The sequence below is a fragment of the Strongylocentrotus purpuratus genome, unplaced genomic scaffold, assembly GCF_000002235.5.
Source record: "Strongylocentrotus purpuratus isolate Spur 01 unplaced genomic scaffold, Spur_5.0 spur5_scaffold_6, whole genome shotgun sequence".
Classification (NCBI taxonomy): Eukaryota; Metazoa; Echinodermata; class Echinoidea; order Camarodonta; family Strongylocentrotidae; genus Strongylocentrotus; species Strongylocentrotus purpuratus.
Genome location: NW_022145612.1, coordinates 26993168 through 27017733, shown reverse-complemented (window position 1 = coordinate 27017733; position 24566 = coordinate 26993168). Strand labels below are relative to the sequence as shown.

At 40.0% G+C, this 24566-nt stretch overlaps 2 protein-coding genes and 1 long non-coding RNA gene across 4 annotated transcripts; 1 reads left to right on the top strand and 2 right to left on the bottom strand.

The window, feature by feature from the left end:
• Positions 1-1340: 1340 nt before the first annotated feature.
• Positions 1341-3233, bottom strand: LOC115929862. Its single transcript, XM_030999942.1, has 4 exons — positions 2989-3233; positions 2398-2499; positions 2013-2091; positions 1341-1619 (listed from the first exon to the last, which is right to left on the bottom strand). Exons 1-4 carry the CDS (start codon positions 3231-3233, stop codon positions 1350-1352), a joined length of 696 nt encoding a protein of 231 aa, XP_030855802.1. The 3' UTR covers positions 1341-1349.
• A 663-nt stretch (positions 3234-3896) lies between these two features.
• On the bottom strand, positions 3897-13395 carry LOC105438640. Of its 2 annotated transcripts, none has more exons than XR_004066786.1 (2): positions 4503-13395; positions 3897-3977 (listed from the first exon to the last, which is right to left on the bottom strand). XR_004066786.1 is itself a non-coding variant. In XM_031000262.1 (2 exons), the coding sequence occupies exon 2, from the start codon at positions 11134-11136 to the stop codon at positions 5215-5217; it is 5922 nt and encodes a 1973-aa protein (XP_030856122.1). In that variant the 5' UTR covers positions 11137-12371; positions 12897-13395; the 3' UTR covers positions 3897-5214. The 2 variants fall into 2 exon arrangements, 1 of the variants encoding a protein (XP_030856122.1); XM_031000262.1 differs by having other exon boundaries at positions 3897-12371; positions 12897-13395.
• A 6555-nt stretch (positions 13396-19950) lies between these two features.
• On the top strand, positions 19951-21305 carry LOC115919305. The gene is made up of 2 exons (XR_004061790.1): positions 19951-20026; positions 21093-21305. It is a non-coding gene; the product is annotated as an uncharacterized LOC115919305 (long non-coding RNA).
• Positions 21306-24566: the final 3261 nt, after the last annotated feature.

The window sequence follows — 24566 nt, the reverse complement described above, 5'->3', positions numbered from 1 at the left end:
CTGCTACTGTATCACTTTCAATCTATTGATAAAACTAAAGAAGGGAAGAACATTTTCTGGGTGTAGTGTTTCTTTTTTTTCTTCTCTCTTCTTGTTTACATTGATGACTGGGTAGTGGGTATAGAGTTATATATAGACATATTCTAAAAACCATCATTCTTTATAAGGAAACTTTAATAAATAAAATGCAAAATCACATGATAATCTGACATAAAAACAAAAATGAAAAGATAATAATTTATGAAGTCAAATTAAAAATTCAAACTCGAATATGTGTGAAGTTAAGCCCACAAATAGGGCATGATTGTTCATCTTCAGAATGGAGTTAATCAAATACAACCACCAAGCATCTCGGTTTTATTAAAAAAGAACACATTAGAATAGAGTGTAATTGGAAATCAAGTCAGAATTAATCAGATTGTGGCTGTTTATTTCTATGAGTTGACCTTTCATGAAAAGGAAACCTTGATGGTGCATCAGCACAGCTCTAATTTACTGTAACCAAGATTGACCTGGTAGTCGATGCCATATTTTATGCTCTACTTATGAAGTAGTTATTTGCATTTCAAAGAACTACAGTGACTTTTGTGGTGGTAACCAAAACGGTTTTTTGAACTGTAGGCAGAAAATAGTATCTACAAGGTCATTACAACAGTTGTAGAAATAGTAACAAGCTGCCAACTTTATCAATCAATCTTATGTATTGGTACAACAAATACACAGCTTTCAGAAGGCAGAATACTTCCATAAAAATATGATTTTATTGGTTTTTCTGATCAAAATCAGTGCTAAGATTAAATAGCGTTATGAGCAATTTGATATTACAAATAAGGACAATTAGAATGAACCTGTAGATTAACACATCCAAGACAACTACCCCAAAAGACAATTGCTTTCCAGACAAGTAACCATTTAATCGACCTCGTAGAAGTACCTAGGGGTTGTTGAATTTAGATGTAATTGTATAGGGGGTATTTTTCGCAGTAGTGGGGTAGGCTAGGCTTCACAGGGGTTGGGAATTTGGTGTTTCTAAAATGGTTTGATCTTCTTTTCCTCGCAAGCCCATGTTTCAGGACTACAACATAGTCTTTACAAACTGTAATTATACACTTTCTTCTACCCAATGGCTCATGGCTGTGCTTTACATTTGTAACATCACAACATGTGCGGGCATTATCCGTCAACATAATCATCTCTTTCAAAGTATGTGATAATCTTGTTGACTGCTTCTGAGTCTAGGCTGCAATCCATTAGTTGCTCTCTGGATGCTGTAGCTACAGATGCCAAAGTGCCACAACCTTGTTGAAGCACCATGCATTGTTCAAAGCAGTCAAGGATAACAAATACAATTAACAAACACAAATCCTCAAGAATGAGAAAGAATCTGTAAATATATACATTACATGTATCAGAATGCACCAGAATGAAAACTCAAAATATTTGTCTATTTCTTGATTATTAAGAAATATACAGTATTTCAATAATATTATGATAAGGATATGATGATGACTGAGGCCCAACTGAGAGAGGATGTTTAGAATCATTTGTTCACTATTCTGCCTTGATACGATGGCATCAAGACGAGACTTGAGAATGTTGCATGTCGGTTTACAGGTGGCCTGCATCATATAATAAAAGAAAACAAAAGAAGAATACAAATCTTACCCAATAAATTAATATCTTCAATGCTCTAATGAAGTTATCAAACATATAAGACAGCAAAGTCTGTCTTAAAACATATATTTTGTCTTTTGGTGAAGCCAGACGTATAAGAACATATCTTGGAAAGAATTAGACTGACTTAACTTCAGTAAGTTTTAAATAAGATCCAATAATGATTATAATGATACAGTACATAATGAATTGTTAAGGACACCATTGGAACTGTTTGCTCAAACTTCTCATCACTGTCTAAATAATAAATTAAATATTGTTAGAGAACACCTTCCACCGAAATACATGAAGCTTAAATATCTACATTGACTGAACATCAACAAAAATAACTTTCTTACCTGAGCAATTGTCAGAATGGTTTGCAAACATTCACTTTCATTATGTACTGGCAATATCCGGAGATTGTGGTCTATGAACCTGTAAAGTTAACCAAAGTGAACATTTACACACAGAAACTATTCAGTCTAACATTCAGAAATATGTACTTTTAGCAATTAAACTTCCAAATCTCTTTTCATTTGATAAGAGGGGGGACAAAAATTCCAAGAATATTACCAATACCAAGTGTCAGCAAATGTGCTCACCAAAGGTTAAGGAAACAAAAAATACAAAAAAAACAATCACCTGAGGAAAGGTCGAAATAAGTCAGCCTCATAAAAATGAAGGATTGTATTAACTCTTTACAACGAACAGTCTTCAAAACTCTATTTTTTTAAATTTTACCTGGTTTGTATGGCTGCTATGACAGCCATCTCATGTGGACCATGAAGAGCTGATGTCAACACCATGTAGCTATTCCTATGAATTTGTACAAATTTCTGCGCCCTGGAAAATTTAAAGGAGCAAACACTAGACTAAATGCATGGGCAGAGAAAATTACTAGACATCTAAAACATTTGGAACATTAATTCCTGTAACGATACTAACACCTACCTACTTACAACTTCCAAATGATAAGTGAACCTGCTCTTTTGAAATACAAATGAATATTGCCAGAATTTAACTGGATTTTAAAATATGCAAGATCAGGCTTTGTGGAAAAGTTATACAGCATGAAAGTTTGCGTCAACCATCATTGGACATTGGAAGAGACCTTGTTATATTAATAACATACATTGGTTGCATAGCATGGTTAAACAGTTCAATACTGGGAAGGTTGAAAACAGTTTGATAAGCCTTATTCCAATAAAATTTAGCAAGGAGACAAGACCTAATAATAATTAATTTTTCTTTCTTTCTTTTTTGTTTTTAGTGTTCCTACTTCAACAAATTTTTGTTGTTAAACCCATTCTATCACTTATTTCCTAAACTAACCTCTCTGTAAATTCATGATCCAATTGTACTCGACCTGACTTTGGAGGCCACTCTAAAGAAGCTTTCCCAATGGGTACTATGAGGAAGGCCACGGAAGACAGGGGGAAGATGATGGATGAAGGCACAGTGGTGTCACTGACTGCAATGAAGATCAAAGTGTGATAATGAGTTGATAAGACTGAGTAGTGGCATATCCAGACCTTGGCCTCAAGAGGGGAAAAACATCTCTGCTTACAATGATTCATATTAAAATTCAGCAAAGCCCGGGGGAGGTATTCACATATTAAGACATACGGGTTTGCTGCTCTAATGGGTCACTTTTTCACAAAAAACCCACATGGGTCCCATTTTAAACAAAAATATCCCTAAATATGGTCCCATTTTAAACAAAAATATCCCTAAACATGGGTCTGATTTCCAAAATCCCCAAAATTGCGAAAATGGGCTTTGCTTAAAGAAAAATCCCCAAAATGACCCTTAAAAAATGGGTTTTTGAGGCTTCAGCGGCACACCCCCGTCCAAAACAAATCAGAGTACCCCACCCCACCCCACCCCCCTCCGGACAGCAAAGAAACAAAATTTGTGGGCCCTTAATTGTCCGAAAAGTTGTAGAATTTCTTAAGAGTTTCTAAGACTAGTAAGAGAACTCTTATTCTTAAAATTATTGACTTAAGAAAATGATTTTTCTAAATAGGTGGCTGCTATTTTTTTTCATGGACTGAAATCTGTGAGGGGAAAATTGCCTTCCTAACCCCCGCCTCCACCCCCCCCCCCCCCCCTCTCCCTTGCCCCTCCTTCAAATATGCTGAAACTGAACGGTGAACCAGGCATCAACATACAGAGCTAGAGTCTTACGGGGGGGGGTGTTGCTGCCGCAGGATCAAAATAACTCAACGTTGAAACGGATGTTCATTTTCTGGTGACGAATGTCTTTATTTGACTTAACGATTGTCAAAACAAAGTAACAGTGATGAACAGTGCCGTGAAAACTGTGAACATAAAAAGTATAAAATAGCACAGAATAATAAATACCGTGCGAAAGATACAAATATATGTACACAAGTAAATATACAGATTACTTGTCAATTTAAAGAGTTGATAAACCAGATAGATGTTCTTAACGAGAGTTGTTCATACAGATATGATTTGTCAGAATGAGTATAAAAGGGTTCATGATAAAACATTTATGATATGAGCTACAAGTCTCTTACGAGAAATTTGATAAACATGCATTAAGAGCATACTAGTTAAGACTATGAATATAAAAGCAAGTTTTATATGCTACTGATTTACAGAGAATTCTTATTCATGAATAATTACTCAAACATGAAATATTCAAATGGCTTTCCATAATTTAGCGTTAGATGTAAACAATCTCACGTGTGTGGAAAACTAGCTCACTGAACGCTACTAATCACAACATGAAAAAACACTTATAATGTATCAAAATTACAAACTGATAGATCATGTAAGTAATATGAAATTGTTCTAAATACATTTCTGCCATAACATACCTCGTTGGCAGGACTTTTCCATCCTTGGGCAGCAAAATATACCTTGAAACTTTGGCGTTTCTTGAAGACCCCACAAAACACGTATTGCTTGGGCCAGGTCGTAATTCAGAAAAGCCAAGGGTCAACGCGTTCACCGAACTTATCGGCACACGGATATCAAATAATTTGTCCAACTGGAATTTTACTTAAAACGACCAACGATTTAGTTTTGACAGAATTTACTAATGTTATTCGCATTTCAATGAACATTACTTTACATTTCAGTACATAATTAATGATAATAACTTATTTCTTATGCTTGAATGTATGGAACTATTTTCTCGTGCGTACTAAAAATGTGTTTGTAGGCCTTTTATTGACATTGACCCGCGCTAGGCATGCGCTGTAAATCTTTCTTAAGTAACAAAGAGAAATTACTTAAAGGGCGATGCACATGTAAAATAGGTGGTGCTATGAACAAAAATTAAAAATACTAATGACAAATTCTGGCGGCAGCCACACTCCCACCCAAATCATCTAACTGATTTTTCAAACAACAAAACTATCTATTTGAAACAAAACAAGGAATTGACCGACTTGCAAAATTTATAAATACAAATGGTCTTCCCCAAATTGAGAAAATATTTCTTAGAATGTCAGGGCAGGATGAAAGTCCAGGTTAGTCAAAGCCATTTGTCTGGGTAAAAGTGAATGTCAGCTATTAAAGTCAAGCTTAGTCTTCAATCGCCTTGTCGGTGCTGCGGATCAAAACTACCAGTTTGTGTACTGGCCTTTCAAGAGTTGTCCTCTTATTTACTGGCTTACCTTTTTTGTCCAAGTCTGGGGTCGCCATGAGAAGTCGCACCTTCCGGACTAGACCATCATCACTGGACATTGTTTCCATGACTCTCGCAACTCTCCAATCTGTCCGACAAATGGCTTCATCTTTCAAGAGTACTATGTCGTCTACGTGCACATTGGTCTTCTTTTCAGTCCAAGTTTTTCTTGGTTGAAGCGTGTGCAGGTACTCCTTCTGCCATCGTGTCCAGAACAACTGTGTCAAGTATTGGACTCGACGCCATCTTTTGCGGAGATAGATGTCCTCCCTTTCAAAGCTTCCAGGTGGAGGCAGTATAAGACCGGATTTCATGGTCAGAACATGATTGGGAGTCAACGGAAGAGGACCATCAGGACTTTCCAGGTTATCCACACTCAATGGACGGCTGTTTACGATAGCCATGGCCTCATAGAGAAATGTCCGTAGAGAGGAGACATTCAACTGCGTTCCGCACTGTTCCAATAATCCATTGAGAACATTGCGCACATTTCTGATTTGTCTCTCCCATACACCTCCCATATGGCTAGAGGAAGGAGGATTCATTTTGAACTCACAGTTCTGCTCCAGAAGATTGCGGGCGACATGGTCCGCATCCATCTCACGGAGAGCTTGTTTCAGTTCATGCTTGGCTCCAACAAAATTGGAGCCCTGGTCACACTGAATCCGCCTTACGTTTCCTCGAATAGCAATGAAACATCTCAGTCCGTTGATGAATGCATCGGATGACATGTCATCCAATACTTCCACATGAATGGCTCTCATTGCCATGCATGTCAGGATGAGGCCATAGCGCTTGAGCTCTTTGCGCCCTTCTTTGATTACAAATGGACCAAAACAGTCCAGACCGCAATAAGTGAAAGGGGGCGATGGCTCAAGTCGTTCACATGGAAGGTCAGCCATCTTCTGTCCACCCAACTTGCCTCTTAGTCTAATGCAATGGGTGCATGTGCCGATCAGAGATGAGACAATGCTTCTGCAACCGATGATCCAGTATCCACTTGATCTGATTGCGTTGATGGTCATATTTCTACCTTGGTGAGAAATCTTCGCATGATAGTGAAGTGCGACAAGCATGGAAAGTCTACTTCCCTTCGGAAGGATAATAGGGTGCTTAACTCCATACACCATTTCAGACCTCTTCATGCGTCCTCCCACCCGTAGGAGGTCTTGTTTGTCAAGAAATGGATCTAATTGACTCAGGCGGCTAGATTTTGACACAGCATGTTTGTCAGATTTGATTTGCTGTCTTTCATCACAGAAGGCTTCTTTCTGGACAGCATGCAGGAGATTTCTCTCAGCGACTCTTTTGATCTCAACATCATCTATGTCATGTCCCTTGCGCCTGTAACAACACCTCACTAGTACAGCTACCGCTCTAATAGCGCTGTCCAACATGGCGAAGCGGTTCAACCTATCTTCAAATGACGTAAAGGTTGAAATCTTGGTCTTTGACATTACTGTATGTACTGTCGAAGACTTCACTTCAACGTCGTCAGGAGAAACCTCTAGTGTGACATCTTGCTTAGCAACTTCACTTTCCCAAAGGAAGTCTGGTCCTCCTAACCAGTTTGACGAAAGAAGTTCCTCTGTTGTCAGTCCACGTGATGCGTAGTCAGCTGGATTATCACCGCTAGTAACATAATTCCACTGACTACAACTTGTGGTTCTCAGAATACAATCCACTCTGTTCGCAACGAACATGTGGAAGCGCTTAGACTGGTTGTACAGGTAACCCAGAACAACCTTGGAGTCGGTCCAGAAGATATTCTTGACTGAGCTGTAGTCTAGCTCCTTATTCAGTATTTTTGCAACCTTGGCAGATAAGGTTGCTGCCTGAAGCTCCAGTCTGGGGACGGTAGACTGCTTGAGCGGTGCTACTCTCGCCTTTGCCATGGCAAGAGAGCAGTGGACTTGTCCCCTTTGATTTCGTAATCTGACATATGAACATTGTCCATATCCAGATAATGAGGCATCTGAGAAGTGGTGCAATTCCACTTCCTCAGCCTCTCCGAAATCTTTGGGCTGGAAGCAGCGTGGAATCTTTGCAGTTTCTAGCTTCAGGATCTCCTGTCTCCATATTTCCCATCTTGTCCGAAGATAGTCAGGAACGGGATGATCCCAATCCATCTTTTGTTTGCACATTTCCTGCAGAATCATTCTGCCAGCAAGGACAACTGGTGCAATGAGACCAAGGGGATCATATACAGACGCAACTGTAGCTAGAATACCTCGTCGAGTGAGGGGTTGATCCTTCAGAGTAAGTCGGAAGGAGAACTCATCAGAACTGACGCACCACTGAAGCCCAAGAGCTCTTTCGATTGGTGAGGTTTGTTCACCTAGCTGAACACTTGCATTCGTGACAGTGGCACGTTCCGATTTTGGAATGGTGCTGGTTACGTCCTTGCTATTGCACACAAATTTGTGCAGACGTAGATTGCCTTTAGCACACATTTGAGTTGCGTCCTTGATTAGCACAGCTGCTTCCTGTTCAGAAGACATGCTTTTTAGGCCATCATCGACATAAAAGTTCCTCTTGAGGAAGTTGGCTGCACGGTCACCGAGTTTCTTGTGGTCCTCCGCAATCTGTTTTAAGCCAAAGTTGGCACAGCCCGGAGATGAGGTTGCCCCAAAGAGGTGAACCTTCATCCTATGATCTACTGGGGTCTTGGAGAGATCCCCATCCTCCCACCACAAGAAACGCAGATAGTTTTGATGTGGATCTGCAACCTTAAACTGGTGGTACATCTTCTCCACATCGCACATGAATGCCACAGGACCTTGGCGAAATCTCAACAGGACACCGATGAGAGGATTAATCAAGTCAGGGCCTTGCAGGAGATGGTCATTGAGGCTTGTCCCAAGATACCTGGCGCTACAATCGAATACAACCCTGACCTTGCCAGGCTTCTTAGGGTGATATACCCCATGGTGAGGAATATACCACAAGCCTTTGTCACTACTATCACCGACCATCTCTGCATCACCGCGTGCCAAGATCTCCTTCATGAATACCTTGTAGTGACTGTGATATTCAGGTTTCTTTAGGAACTGTTTCTTGAGACCTGCTAATCGACCCAAAGCAGCCTGTCGATTGTTCGGAAGAGATGGCGGTCCTTTCTTGAATGGAAGAGGCATCTCATAGAACCCATCCTCTCTCTGGCGTAAACCTTCGGTGACAACTTGAATGAATTTTTTGTCATTTTGTGACATTGCATCAGCTTGTTCAGCTTCTTGGAAGTCCCTTTCCATGAGCTGAAGGAAATCCGATGCAGTCGCTTCCTTTAAGGGAGACTGGTAAGCGAATGTCACCTTCTTGATATCGATCGGGGCCTCTACCTTCATGCTGACTGTCCTGTATGTGTGGCCAAACGAATCGAAGCTGTTGGACAAGTCAGACTGACCTCCAACAATACTCCAACCAAGGTCTGTTTGGACAGCATACGGCTCACCATTTTGGCCTCGGACTGACGTCAGAGGAGCAAGGGCTTGTGCACAATTGTAGCCAATCAGAAGACCGACAGGACAGTCTTGTTTTGGCGCTATCATATCCTGCACACACACGAGATGAGGCCACTTGGAGGCAGTTTCTGGAGTCGGGATATGACTGTCGTCCAGAGGGATAGACTGCCTAGTAAATGTGGAGGGTAGACGAATTTTCTCCGAGGAATAAAAACCTCTGACACGAAGATTGTCATACTTGAAGGTTGAGATCGATATCTCATCTGTCAAAGTTGTCAACGACAATGTGGCAGGCTGGGATTGTACATCCAGGTCTTGGCCGACATCTTCGGAAAGGAAGGTGGTGTTTGACATGGAGTCTAGTAGTGCATACACTAGAACCTCCTTGTCAGGCCTCTCTGTACTAGAAAGGTACACAGGCACAATCATTGATGTAAGGTCACTACGTTCATCGCCTTGTACTTTGTGCGTTACAGCTTGAGGATTTGAGGTCGATGCGGTTTGAGCTTCCTTCGGTTGGCTTGATGCCAAGTTGGCCTTGTTCGAATCTCTTTGGTCCTCATGAAGGCAGCTTGGATGCCTTTTACTGCACTTCTTGCAGACCAGTCTGCTTTGGCAATATTTAGACATATGGCCTTTTTCAAGACAGCCATAGCAAAGTCTTTCATTTTTGATGAAATCCTTTCTCTGGGACATGTCTTTCCGAAGGAATTCCCGACAGTCATTCAGGGAATGATGTTGTCTCTTGCACAACAGACATTGCTTCTGTGAAGTTGAGCCAGACGTAGAGAGGGTTACCCGTTTTGAGACTGCGGTTTCCTGTTTTCTCTCTCTAGTCTTGCCAACATCCACAGTGAGCAGAGGATCATTAGCAATGTCTGCTTCGTTCCCAATGAAAGAAACGAAGTCAGCAAACCTAGGATAACAAAGTCGCTCCCTTTTTGTCTGTGCCACCGAGCGATTCCATCTATGGACGATATGATCTGGTAGTCGAGCAACCATTCGGTTGATCTCTCGTATATCATCCAGAATGTTGAGATCGACAATCTCAGCCTTGGCTACCAGACACTGTTGAAGGAAGTCTGCAAACCGCTGCAGCCCATTGTGATCCTTGCTGGTTATCTTGGGCCACACATCCAACTTTGTCCGAAAGGCTTCAGCAATAGCAAATGGATTGCCAAACCTCTTTTGAAGGGTGCTCTTTGCTTGCTCAAATGCATTTTCTGACCTCAGGAGAAAGTAGCCACTGACTGCCTCCTTTGCTGGACCACCAAGATACCTTCGAAGGTAGTGAATTTTTTCACCAGGAGGGATGCCTCTTCGCTCTACCAGAGTAGTGAAAGCCGACACCCAATCTGGATATTGGAGTGGGTCTCCAGTGAATATTGGCGGCTCCGGAACGGGTAGACGACTCTGAGCCAAGGCATCAGCGAGATCTAAAACTGGTGATCTTGGCTGGAACATCGGAGCTTGGGGATCAAGCACTACTTGCGCTTGCTGTGACACGATGGAGGCTGGTTCATCAATCAATTTGCTTTCTAACTTGGGAGATGCCCTTGGGATCACATCAGTTGGATTTGGCTGATCTTCGATCTTTTTGACAACAGTTTTACCTCCACGCGAGGATGAAGAAGAGACTGTGCTGGTTCCATCTTCTTCATCGTAGACTCTCATAATTGCTTCTTGTGCCTTGAGCTTGCCTTGTAGTCTTTCCTCTTCTAGTTGTCTTTTCAGCTCGGACATTTTGAAAACTACTTGCTTCCTCCTCATTTCTTCCTCAAGTTCCATTCTTTCGAGCTCCTTTTCCCGTTCATTTTGAAGCTTCTGGGCTGTAAGCTCTTCTTGTAATGCAGCGGCTTCTGCTGCGACTGCAACTCGTCGTGACGATCTGGAAGATGTCCTCGAGAGTCGTGATTGTGTTGAGTGCGCCAACCGAATTGATGGTTGTCTAGAAGAAGACATGTTGGATACCTTATCAATATCCGATAAGATATTACGAACAGAAATAGAAGATTCATCCATTGCCTCAATAACCTCATCATCAATGGAGTCTTCATTGAGCCTTTTTAGCTCAACAAATATCTCCTTCAAAGAATTGAGCCTAGCAGTAATGTCAAGCTTATTCACTGCTAAGCTATCACCATCAATGTTTTGAGACAATAAGCTATTTCGAGTAGATTGTATGATCGAATGCAAATCTATATGTTCAACAAAAAACTTACCTTGAAGGTCGTCTTCTTTATTCTGCAATGCTTTCTCTGTCAATTTGACAGGACGAGTGGAGCGGCGAAGTGTTTCAGGAGGTAAGTTAGTCGAGTCAGTAGTCAAGTTATTTTCAGTTGGTTGTTGCCCTTCCATATTGAACGATATATTTTTGAGGTAAATAAACCAACGAGAAAATCAGTATTTGAGATCAAATTTAAATAATCTTGACCGAAATTTGAAGTTTGAATTTGAATCAAAGTTTGGAAGTGAAATAGAAATGGGCGTGTGGGAGTGGGCTGGTAACAGCAAATGGCAGTAGCTGATAACAAATAGCAAAGATAACTGCTTTAACCCAAATCTCAATTCGGGCACGATAAAAACACAGCGCTACGCAGGACATACAATTCGATACATTCAAGCTTTGAAATAATAAAAATATCAAACGTAGCATAGAATTAATGATATTATCATGAATCCAAATCAATTCCAATATCAACAAGGTAACCCGATTTCTAATCAATTTCAAATTATTATGACCTTTTGTTCCCTTGTTCTTAAAGGAAAACACTATCGGTAATCAGTTTCTTTTTAGTTTAGAAATTTTTTCAATCTTAATAAAAAAATATCCTTTCAAATGAACTTGATCATGTTATTTTGTCTCAAAATCATCTATAAGTGCACACACAAGGTTATTCTTGATGAGATGTTACATACACATAACAAATTCTGTAAACTTATCTCCACTCGTTAGATAAGTATTTTAAGAAAATTATAATCTTAGCTGAAAATTTAAATCCCAAACATCATAAGGGAATCAAGTCTTATGTTGTTTTAAATTACGTTATCCAAACAAATCAGAATAAATAGCTGTTACAATTCTGGGATACGAACCAAGACTCTGTTAGAGATCTTAAAGGTTTTAAATCTGAAATTCTCTCGAGAAGTTGATATGCAAGCCTAAATCAATCTTTAGCTTGTTTATTGCTTAAGTTTCCAAACGAGAAATTTCAATCGCATATAAATGTTCTAGTGTTCTTTCTTTGATTTCAATCTTCAATTATTTTGATGAAAATGAACCTGACATCCTTGAGCGATGATCAACCTCCAAGCCGTTTGATTGCCCGTGTCTTGCCGAGTTCCTCGTCAGCTTCCTTAGTGGCCAGGTGAGGACGAATGCAGTTCCAGACATCACATCAAATATTTGGCTTGAGTAGTTGATCCAATTATGGATTTCTCAGGTGTCATGTCCATCCGAGTTTTCACTGTTGCTGCCGCAGGATCAAAATAACTCAACGTTGAAACGGATGTTCATTTTCTGGTGACGAATGTCTTTATTTGACTTAACGATTGTCAAAACAAAGTAACAGTGATGAACAGTGCCGTGAAAACTGTGAACATAAAAAGTATAAAATAGCACAGAATAATAAATACCGTGCGAAAGATACAAATATATGTACACAAGTAAATATACAGATTACTTGTCAATTTAAAGAGTTGATAAACCAGATAGATGTTCTTAACGAGAGTTGTTCATACAGATATGATTTGTCAGAATGAGTATAAAAGGGTTCATGATAAAACATTTATGATATGAGCTACAAGTCTCTTACGAGAAATTTGATAAACATGCATTAAGAGCATACTAGTTAAGACTATGAATATAAAAGCAAGTTTTATATGCTACTGATTTACAGAGAATTCTTATTCATGAATAATTACTCAAACATGAAATATTCAAATGGCTTTCCATAATTTAGCGTTAGATGTAAACAATCTCACGTGTGTGGAAAACTAGCTCACTGAACGCTACTAATCACAACATGAAAAAACACTTATAATGTATCAAAATTACAAACTGATAGATCATGTAAGTAATATGAAATTGTTCTAAATACATTTCTGCCATAACATACCTCGTTGGCAGGACTTTTCCATCCTTGGGCAGCAAAATATACCTTGAAACTTTGGCGTTTCTTGAAGACCCCACAAAACACGTATTGCTTGGGCCAGGTCGTAATTCAGAAAAGCCAAGGGTCAACGCGTTCACCGAACTTATCGGCACACGGATATCAAATAATTTGTCCAACTGGAATTTTACTTAAAACGACCAACGATTTAGTTTTGACAGAATTTACTAATGTTATTCGCATTTCAATGAACATTACTTTACATTTCAGTACATAATTAATGATAATAACTTATTTCTTATGCTTGAATGTATGGAACTATTTTCTCGTGCGTACTAAAAATGTGTTTGTAGGCCTTTTATTGACATTGACCCGCGCTAGGCATGCGCTGTAAATCTTTCTTAAGTAACAAAGAGAAATTACTTAAAGGGCGATGCACATGTAAAATAGGTGGTGCTATGAACAAAAATTAAAAATACTAATGACAAATTCTGGCGGCAGCCACAGGGGGGGGCAGACATAGCCTTGCCCTAGGCCCAGGCCGGCAGTAGATAGGAAGCAATGCCAAGGCAATGGCGCTATCGACTACAAATTACAATGTAACAATCTATCTCAGAGCAGAGGCAGACCAGTTGGTAAAGGCTACATTACATGGACAAGAATTTTCTCCTAGACAAGTTTTAAATCATCATGATAATCATCGCTGCATCAAACTCTTGACACGGATCATAAGACAACAGAAAAGTGAAGTCCCTCTGCTTTTGTGCCACACCCACTCACTGGTTTAACATCTACGGTAGATCAATTCTAGACCGAAAGCTTCAGTCTCTGATATTATATTTGTTGAGCTAAATACTACTTACATCTAACTTTATGCCTTTGTAGCAGAAGTCTTGAAATATCAGTGTCTTTTAGATTTTTATTGACGACCACTGGCCATTTAGAAGGGAGTTCGGTAGCTGCTTTTCCCTTTACGTCAAGTTTGGTCGCCATGATTGACCATGAGCTGGTTAATACGCGAGCGCTTTAGGCGCCAGCTAGGCCAGGCTTCCGCCGCGTACTAGCTATAGAGCTTGCTAGGTAGAACAAGGTCTAGGTACGGTACAAACTTATTATTTATACAAAAAATAATAATTATCATGTGTAGGGAAGCTGCTTCGGGCTTATATCGTCAGTGTTAGGGTTAGATTTGTAATTGGGAAAATATTAAGTAAGGTTAAAGCTATGGTGAGGTTTCGTGTTCGTGTCCGCACTCAGTTTCCTCCTTTATGACCCCCCCCCCCCCCCGAGATATACACTGTTGGTCATAATGGTGGAATAATTACTTTTACCCCAGTTTAGGGTAGGATTAAAACAAATATATATATTTCTAATAGATCTCAATAATGGCATACATTCTCAGATTTTATTGAATATTAATTTGCGAGTGTTTGTTTTGCGTGACTGCTAAATCATATGTGTGCTACTATGCTAATCAGCTAGGGAACCTACGTCCTTAAATCATAATTGACAGTAATGAGGATTAATGCCTCACAAAAGGGCACTAATATATAGCTGATCGACACGATTTTTATCCTGGGGCCTCACAGAAACGAGGCCATTGCTTAGCCCCTGAATCATGACTGTACGCAGTGTTTGCTAGGGTACGCGGCCCCTTCCACAAATCCCCCAAAACGAAGAAAATGCAATAAATTGTCAAAAATTCATTGCATTTTCCCCCGGCCCCCAACAGGAAAAATTCCTCTATGTGGCCATGCCTTGAACCATAATGCATGGCCCTACAGAGAATTTTTTTCTGTTGGGGGCCGGGGGGAAATGCAATGAATTTTGGGTGAATTGTCCTACAGGGGGTAATTGTCCTCGGGGTGATTGTCCTGGGGGTAATTGTCCTGATACGAATTGTGACTTGTACTTATTGATACTCAGTGACGGATACAGGGGGGCACAGGGGACACGTGCCCCGGCCCCCCCCCCCCCCGGCCAAAAATAATGTTAAAAAATCAGCCCCAAATTCGCCAAAATGTACTGACAAACAGGGACGTGCCCCCCCCCCCCCTCCCGGCCAAAAAAAAATGAGTGAGCACTCAGCCGCTTTAAATTAGGGGCACACATTAAAGACGTTGTGGCTATGAGAAAATTATTGTTTCTGGGGAGATGAGGGATGATAAGAACATCTTTTTATTATAGCACATAATTTATAGTAATTATATGACCGGAAAAAGGGCACGATTTGCAAGCGCCGTGGGAAATGTCGGGTAAAAATTGACATTTCTCAAAGGATAATTAAATGATTATATCAATAATCATATTTGATATATAGTTAACTTATCAAATGTGAAAAGGGGCATTGATAAGAACGAGTAGAACTTATAATAAAGGGGAAATGGGCAATAATAAGAAGGTAAAGTGGGCACCTGTCAAAGTAAAAGGGGCAATTTTTCATTATCAGATATGAAAAGGGGCATTTCTCACTACCTAAAAAGTGGCAGTCATTAAAATGCACTTGGTACAAAGGAAAGGGGTTGCCAGAGTAAAAGGGACACCTTTTAGATTGTGATAGGGGCATTCCGCATCAGAGGTGAAAATGGGGGAATTTATTAATGGGAAGGGCCACATCGCGTACACTATATTTTAATTATTATGACGCATAATAGGCGCTTAATTAACTAATTACGCCCAACATTAAAATGCGCGGAACGCATCTTCAGATAATGGCATAAATAAAGTACTCCTATTGGTTGGCTATACGTACTTACTTCTACGTATCATGCTTATATAAAATAGATCTTGATTGGTAGGGTCCACTAAAATGTTCGTAAAGAGGCGGTTCTTCAAGAGATCAATAGAGATCTATGATAATTTTCAGAATACCAACTTACAACAAGAAAACGCTCTATTATGTCCGGAAGATAGAAGAAAAGATAAGTCACTTCAACAATTTTCAGAATACCGCCCCCCTCAAGACTTACTTTGCTCGCGTATATTGCGCTTTGTGCGTTGTCCATGCGCATACATAAAAAAAATTCCGATGGCTAGAAAAAGTCACATGTGGATTATTAACACTAAAACTTGCGCTGCCAATATAGCCTAAACATACCTGTGGCTTTTACTGTGTGTATGTAACTGAACAAAAGAAGGAAAAATGTCATCAGAATCAACATATTCAGAAGAGGAGGAAACTGACGAAGATGGTTTCAACGCTAACAGTTCTCATTATGTGACAGCTCCTCCAGTAAGTTGTTTTTGGTGTGTTCGTTTTCTCACCCATTTGGTGATGAGTCATTATTTCGCTGGTGGTGCAATGTTTTTATTCTTCTTCTTAATTGCTTCTGTCTTAAATTCACAATCCCAAATTACAATCAGGCAAAAAAATATACTTATATAGAAGCCTTAATGTCTGCAGAACGGTGGGCTCGGGGGCTCGATTGGGCCCGATTTGGATTTAACCAATAACTATACATCAAAGAAGGTTCTAGGGCAATTACCCCCCCCCCCCCCTCGAGGACAGCCACCCCGTGAGGATAATTACTCCTTGAAAATTACGCCCCCCCCCCCCGAGGACAATTACCACCCGACAAAATTCTGCATTTATTAACACCAAATTATTTTCAGGGTGGACTTCCCCTCTAATGAACAGGGGGTAATTTTCGTGGGAGGGGGGGGGGGTAATTGTCATAGGGGGTAATTTTAGGGGTGGGGTAATACGTCGGCCATGGTAGGCACGGTCGCAGTCGGCGAGTCAACGTTGGCTAAACGTTGGGCAATTGTCGCCATTTTCACTCATAAACGGTGGATATTGGTTGGCTATCCGACGTTGGGCCAACGTTGGCTAAACGTCAATTTGTCGTTGTCGAACAAGCCATAGCCCGTCGGCCTAAAAGAAGTTAGCCCAACGCCATGTTGGCGACGTTGGGCTAAGGGAACAGCACACGTTGGCCACTCGGTTTAATTTTGACAGATTGTAAAAACAAAGGTTCCCATGCCTGCCAACTCATTTGCTTTGAATACGCAGTTCGGGATTTTCAACGTGAAAGATGATAGACTTGTGCATGAAAGTATACTAATATTACAAATTTCTCAGCATTTTTTACTCTTCTTTTTTAATGATATCGTTTCGCTATATTAAAGTCAGATATTTTGTGTTGGTTGTTTGATCCGTTTTATCAGAATCGAGCAGTTTTTTGGTATTATGCACAGACAAAGTTTGATGCGCGGACATGGGCACTCTCAGGCGCGTACGCAGGATTTTTTCAAGGGGGGGGGGGTTAACATTTTTAAATCGGGCCGAAAATTTCGCAACGACTCAGCCAGCCGCTGAATAAGCGGTGGGGGGGGGGGGGGGGGGGGGGGGGGGGGGGGGGGGGGGGGGGGGGGGGGGTAAGAGAACACTTTTTTTTTTTGGGTCTCGAATTTGAAATTTGACATTTTTCTCCGTTGGGGGGGGGGTAAGGTCACCTTTTTTAGGTCAGTCATGGTAATATTTATTTATTTATTTTTTTTTTTTTTTTGTTATTATTATTAAAAAAAAAAAAAAAAAATTAAAACCAAAGGGGGTTTTGGTTTTTTTTTTTAGGGGGGGGGGGGGGGGGGGGGGGGGGGGTTATACACATAAAAAATACCAAAGGGGGGTGTTTAAACCCCCCCCCCCAAACACCCCCTCCCCCCTCCCCCCCCCCCCCCCCCCCCTCCCTGCGTACGCGCCTGGGCACTCTTACCGTATACTGTTACACTTCATGTATATTTGCAAAGAGATTCGATCATACACGTATGTCATTTGGTATTCAGATTATTATCAGCATACATTTTAACGAAATTCTTTAAATTTGGAAAGAAGGAAATGTGTTTGATTATTTTTTTGAGAATTATTCTGTCTGGACACTAAAAAAGGAGAAAATTTATCCAAAACCTTGTGCTTTCTCTCTTTGTTTCTCTTTTTATTTGTTTCTTTCTTTTTTTATCTTTTTTTTTTTATTGCAGAGTGGAGTCCTCAGTGTGCATTGCAAGAAGATAAAAACCTTGATGAAATCGTATCCTTCCATATCTTTTTATTCAAAAATTTGATTTTGTTCGAATCGTGACATCGAGGTAGTCTATAACCTTTCGTCTCATTAAAACTAGCCGGAAAAAATTCCTATCATTAAAGATGACTTTGCTACGTTGAAACCAGGGGCTACCACACACTTCCGCCATACCCTATATTTTAACGATGTCCGTACGCTTGTTGATAGGCTTATAAATTACTTTTCTCCTCCCCATGGTGTCTTAGGTGCAAAAGACAAACAAAAAACAAAAATAAAACAAAACGGACACAAACAAAAATATTCTTTTACATGTCGTGTTCTTGTGTTTCATTTTATTCAGTTCCGTTGCACAGGGATTTGAAGTATTATTGGGGTTTAGGCTGTGAATAATTTTTAACCTCTTATGGGATAAGTATGGTCTCATGGTCTGCAAATATCTGTAAATGGTTAAAAAATAATGCGATTATATAGAATTGGAAAGTTTTTATTGACAACCTGCCACAGATGTAGCTGTAGCCGAACCTGAGCTCTACCTGCGTATACGCGTCGGAGCCAATATAAAATGCACCAAGAACTTCCATTGGACACCGGGATCCAAGGATTTTTTGGTTCACGAAATCAAACATTTCTCTCTCATGGTAAGTCGTTATTGGCTAACTTTTGTTCAGTTGTTCTATGGTACTCTTCCACTGCCATGGGTGTAAGGGAACAGCAATGGCCCTCACTCCTTTTGCCCTAATATTCACTTTCCATGAAGTATCAAAATTTGGACACGTCTTTTTTGTATCGTAAATGAGTCCAAGAAAGGATACACATCATCGCCTCCCTGCCCTAATAATAATGAGGTGATCGTCGGTTGAATATCGAATTTGTCTGCGGAGTGGTCCGCCAGCTACATCTACTTTAAAACGTTTGCTAGCCCCCCCCCCCCCCTCTCTCTCTCTCTCTCTATCTATCTATCTCTCATTCTTTCTTTCCTTTTCTCTCTTTCATTCTCTCTATCTATACTCAATACGTTCTGTCTTTCTAAATCTTCTTCTCCATTTATTTTGCTCATAGGTTTTTGCTTCATTTTTTTCTACTTTTCCCCCAAACCAGTACAGAATTACCATAAATATTTACACTAATAATTATATTCTTTTTTTTTTGGCCTCAATCGATAAAGTGATTACTGCCATTATATATCTTTCTTGAATACTAGTACAGCAGCATGAATCCCTTTATTGCGCAAAAGAAGAAAAATATGCCCTTATCTTCACAATATGAAACAGGTTCAAGTGCATTTGTTTCTTACATTTTCCTCATAATATTGTTATAAACAGGTGTCTCAAAGCAGAAATGACCCCTCCAATGATATTCGCATTGATTTGGTGATGGTTGAAACAGCACACGTCCACCGTATGATTGGTCATAAAGAAATTCATCTCTACGATATGATAAAGGTATGTTCAACGTTTCATTTCTTAACCTCTCAAGAGCTCTTATAGCTTTCGTAGGTCTATTCGAAATTTTGTCCGATTCCTTGTTAACGGTATGGTAAAGAAGATATTTTTCCAAACATTCCGCGCTTGGATTGAATAGTGAATATTAATTGCAGTAATAAATAGGGGTTTTTTCCCCATCTTTTTCCAATACATTATCTGCTGCAACGCCAATAAGACTTCCTTTTACAATTCAATTGCAAAATAAATCATGTTTTCAACCAAAATAGCACGTGTTAATAAATATACTCATACACCGGTACGCGACTGCAATTGCTAATTCGAGTAATGATATGTCCATACTTTAATGATTTGTCCATACTAGGGGTTTTTCCCCCATCTTTTTCCAATACATTATCTGCTGCAACGCCAATAAGACTTCCTTTTACAATTCAATTGCAAAATAAACCATGTTTCAACCAAAATAGCACGTGTTAATAAATATACTCATACACCGGTATATACGCGACTGCAATTGCTAATTCGAGTAATGATTTGTCCATACTTTGTTCAACGTTAATTTTAATTTTTTTTTTTAGGATAAAGCAGTCGGGACATTACGATCTGTTCCTGTGTTTTTAACTTTCAGAACCTCTACTTGGCAGGCACTTACGAACTTCAATTTCGACAAAATGTAAGTTCTTTGTTAATAATGAAACTCCTCTCTGTCTGAGCCAGGGCTGCGATACCGGGGACGGGAGGGGACACGTCCCCCGTCCCCCGTCCCCCCCCCCCCTATCCCCGGAAAATTTGAAAAGTGCGACACATTTTTAGGCGCCCAAGAGTACACCGTTTAGTCTAATAAAAATGAAAAAATCTTCTCGCTCGGTTTGCTACGCTCCCTCGCATAATATTCTTCACAGCGTACAAGCAAGACTGTATTGTAGAAAATCTGAATTGCGTTGGTATCACGTAAGCAAAGTTTACACTATGCTCCCTTGTCCCTCGATTTCACCCCCCCCCCCCCGTCACGAGAAGAAATCGCCGTCCCTGGTCTGAACCATTCAATAATTATCTCCATGAAATTAAGAGTATTTTCATCACTTTTTGTGTCAACATTGGAGCTATTACCAGGCGCGTACGCAGGATTTTTTCAAGGGGGTGGGGGGGGGGTAACATTTTTAAATCGGGCCGAAAATTTCGCATCGACTCAGCCAGTCGCGGGGATGGGGGGGGGGGGGTGTAAGAGGACAATTTTTTTTTTTTTTTTTTTTGGTCTCAAAATTTGAAAATTTGACATTTTGCTCCGTTGGGGGGGGGGGGGGGGGGGGTGGGGGGGGGGGGGGTAAGGTCGCCTTTTTTAGGTCAGCCATGGGAATAATTTTTATTTATTTTTTTTTTTTTTAGGCGGGTTTATACATATAAAAATACCAAAGGGGGGGGTTAACCCCCCAAACACCCCCCCCCCCCCCCCCCCCCCCCTGCGTACGCGCCTGGCTATTACTATATATTTCTGAAGACCGAAATAATCATGTATAGCTGCATTGGATAATAATGATAATACATTGCAGTCACTGGCGTAGGCCTATATACATGCAGGTACGAGCTCTCTTCTGTCGAATCGTATAAGGTGAATAGTGAAAAAGAGGGAAGAGAGAGATATGGGAAGGGATAGAGGTAGCATAACATCACCCCACCCCCCCCCCCCGTCCTGTTTATAATTTGGATGGGATCACCGCTGTTTGTTTTTTCCATTATAGACCATCGCCCTGCTGGACTTTGAGATCTCCTTTGCATACGGTATTTTCGGTTATGGCCATTCACATCAGCTACAAAATCGACAAAAGAAGATTAAAGACATCGTGAGTCACTCGTACCTTTACCGGTCAGAGCCACCACCTAGCAGGAAGCAATCAGAAAGGTATACGGGCAGGCGCGGATCCAAGAGGCATCCGCGAATTGGGCAAAAAAAAGAGTGCTCTTAATCCCCCCCCCCCCCCCCCTTGCCGCCGGCTGGATCCGCCCCTGTATAAGGGTACTGGTAGAGCAATATTGACATTTCGTATTCTTTCTAAGAAGTTGTCTCGTGGTATCTTATGAAGATGTTAAGTTAGTAGACTGATTATAGAAGCTGCCATAGAAAGCATAGAGTGCTTGACATTGAAAAGAGAGAAAGTGGGAGTTAGATAGAAGAACATGGAGAAAGAGAAAGAGAGACATAAACAAATAATCCTTTCATGACATTTTAACATTTTACACCATTTTTACACCATTTTTGTTACAAAAATAACAATCAGTCTATGATTTACTTCCCTATGTATAGTGTCACCATGGCGCCAGTTCCAATGGAACATCCAGACCTCATTTCATTTACTAAGGAGGTACAGATCGGTTCACCTGCAGTCAGAGAAATGCTGGGTAAGCCTTGCAAAATATGAAAGGGAAATGAGAGTCAGTTTGTTAATTAGTCTCAAGACTCGTGCTAGAAGGAGGTTTCGACAGCTCCGGGAACATTCCCTCCAGAATACGTGAAGATCAAGATAGGGTTACGACTTGGTGTTAAGTTGGGATTACAGCATGGGTTATAATTATGTCTTAGTGTTAAATCTTAAACTTAACTATCTGTGTTTCACACAATGGTCAGAAAAAATAATGAACTTGGAAATATTTAGAAAGTATATAATAAGAGCATTACTATGTTATGTGATTTTATTGAACTTTCCAGCCGACAGATACAGCAAATACGATATGGATGTCTTTGCCGATCTTGATAAACATGAGCCAGTGATTTTAGCAAGAACTATGAGGCGAAGGTATGATTCCACATTATCTCCGCAGCTTCTTCTTCTCACAACGGTTGTTGTTAATTAAAAAAAGAAGTTACATTAGAACAAAAACTACCCGAATAAAAACAAAATATTAAGTTGAAATAAGCGAGTTTTACAAGAAATTATAGTCCACAGTATAATTATAGGCTGTAAACTCATATCCACAAGAACAAACAGCAACAGCCAAAATTAATAGGATTGGAAGAACCAGTCCTCTTGCGGTAGGCATTATCACGGATAGAGCGCATAGGGTTTGGGAACATTTAGACAAGATATTGAGGCATGTCTGCAATGAGGTCGAACAGACGGGGAAGGAAGGTGTACAATCATGAACTTACAATAAATTCAAATTAATGAAGTATATTAATAACTTTAGTGTTTAAACTAACTTTTCTATTTCATCTTTTTTATTATTTCATTTTGCGAAAAAAATTGATACATTGCAAATGCAAAATATTAATCCCTTGTTTCTGCATTCTAGATTGCAGAAGATTCAAGGTGATTTTGGTATGCTGACCAGCAGACAACAGCGAAAGAAATTTCTGGAGAAACTAATACTTCGTCAGGTAGACGACACTAAAAAACAGGTAAAAATATTGAAGTATGATGACAACAATTTGATTAACATTCTAATAAAATTATTTTCTTTCCTGAATGTTGTCTCTTTCTTCTTCCTTAATTGGATTTTTTTTTTGTTCGAAGTTTTCTATCCTCTATTTATAGGATCCTAAAAAAATCGTGATTTCACCGTTTTCTGTGCTGTGATGCGTAGGTTTCGAACATTATAGTTTGCTCAGCATTATGAGCGTCTATAAAATGGCACCTGGCTGGAATACTCCCAAAGGAGTAGAGAATGTGCACATTATTTTGTGCGGGTGAGTTTGAATCCGATGACGGGGTAATAAATCTGTAAAGCGCTTTATAGAGCGACATCGTCGTATTAGGCGCTATATTATATAAACGCAGAATATTATTATTATTATTTGAGGGATGTGCTTGATGAGGTTCTGTTCTCTATATATACGAATTATAAAAAAAAAACATGTGAGTACTTTACTTTGTGATGATAATACACTGCAATTTATGATATCATGTTATCATGTTATCATGTTAAATAAGGGCTTTTGATTACCAAGAAGTAAAATGACAAAACAGCAAATATCTCGAAATTCCCGTTCATGCCCCTTAATATTGTTGTAACAATCATGCTTTTCATCCTCCTCCTTGCCACCCATCTCATTCGTTACGAATCGTTCAGGATGACCAAAACAAGGATGCTCAAGCACGACCCGGGACTGCGGCCCTACCAGATTTGGATCAGGTAGCCGCCCCAGAGGAGCAGGCGTACGGTGAGGATGACGATCACGTGAGTGTCACTGATGTTCCAGAGCTCAGCAACTTCCTCGCTAATGCCCCAGGTTTGTAGAATATCATATGAATTAGCTAATTACAGTTGACAATTATTGTGTTTATCAATGGCGTAATGAACAAAAACTTTTTGGGGGGCAGAAAAAAAAAACATGGAAAATCATGTCATTACAGCTACATTTATAAATCACTGGTATCGAATTAGAAATAAACCACGTTTCAATTGCCCACCCCCCCCCCCCATCAGTACGACAGCGGTGTAACTGGTGTTTATCAACAGTCAAGAGTAGACCTACATGTTCGTCACCTTTTCGTCATTTTTATGTTGGCATATAATAGTTACGCACGTGTCCCCATCGATGTGGTGCTATAGAAGTATCATTTTTCTGAAAAGGTCTCTCGTCCAATATTTTGAGAGTATTTTTTTAAATGATCGATATGACACACCCTATTGATCATTTAGGGATAGTCAGACACAATTATATTGAAATATGTTACTATTCTTATGTATTTTTTATCGCATAAGGCTACACTCCGAGACATTATGATGATATATGGCTTGTTTACCCAGGGTAGCCTCACCAGTATTAATGCCGTTCTCTCTGAGGGCCCTGCAACCATTTTTTTTATTACCCCCGGCTTTAGCACGGTTGCAGGTGCCAAAGTGCACGAGCATTCAAGGAATTTCTTCCTACAACCAAAACTTACCAACTTTATTTTTTCTCCATTTTACTTCTGATCAAAGGAATTCAAGTCAGAGCAAGAGGAGAGAGAAGTCGTCGACCATCAATGTCGATGTTTCTTGAGGTAAGTTCACTTCCTGACCGTCTGGTACTATACTACATGAAATTAATTTCTTGTGATAAAAGAAGAAGAAAAAAAACGTTTTCTTCTATTTGCAATTAATGATCATTAATGTATATACCTTTGCCCTAAGACGAAGGGCGCTGCAACAAAAAAGATCTTCGTGATATATACAGGAAGGAACAAATATAGGGAGCAAAGCGATCAAGCGATATGAAACATCATACTAGTAAC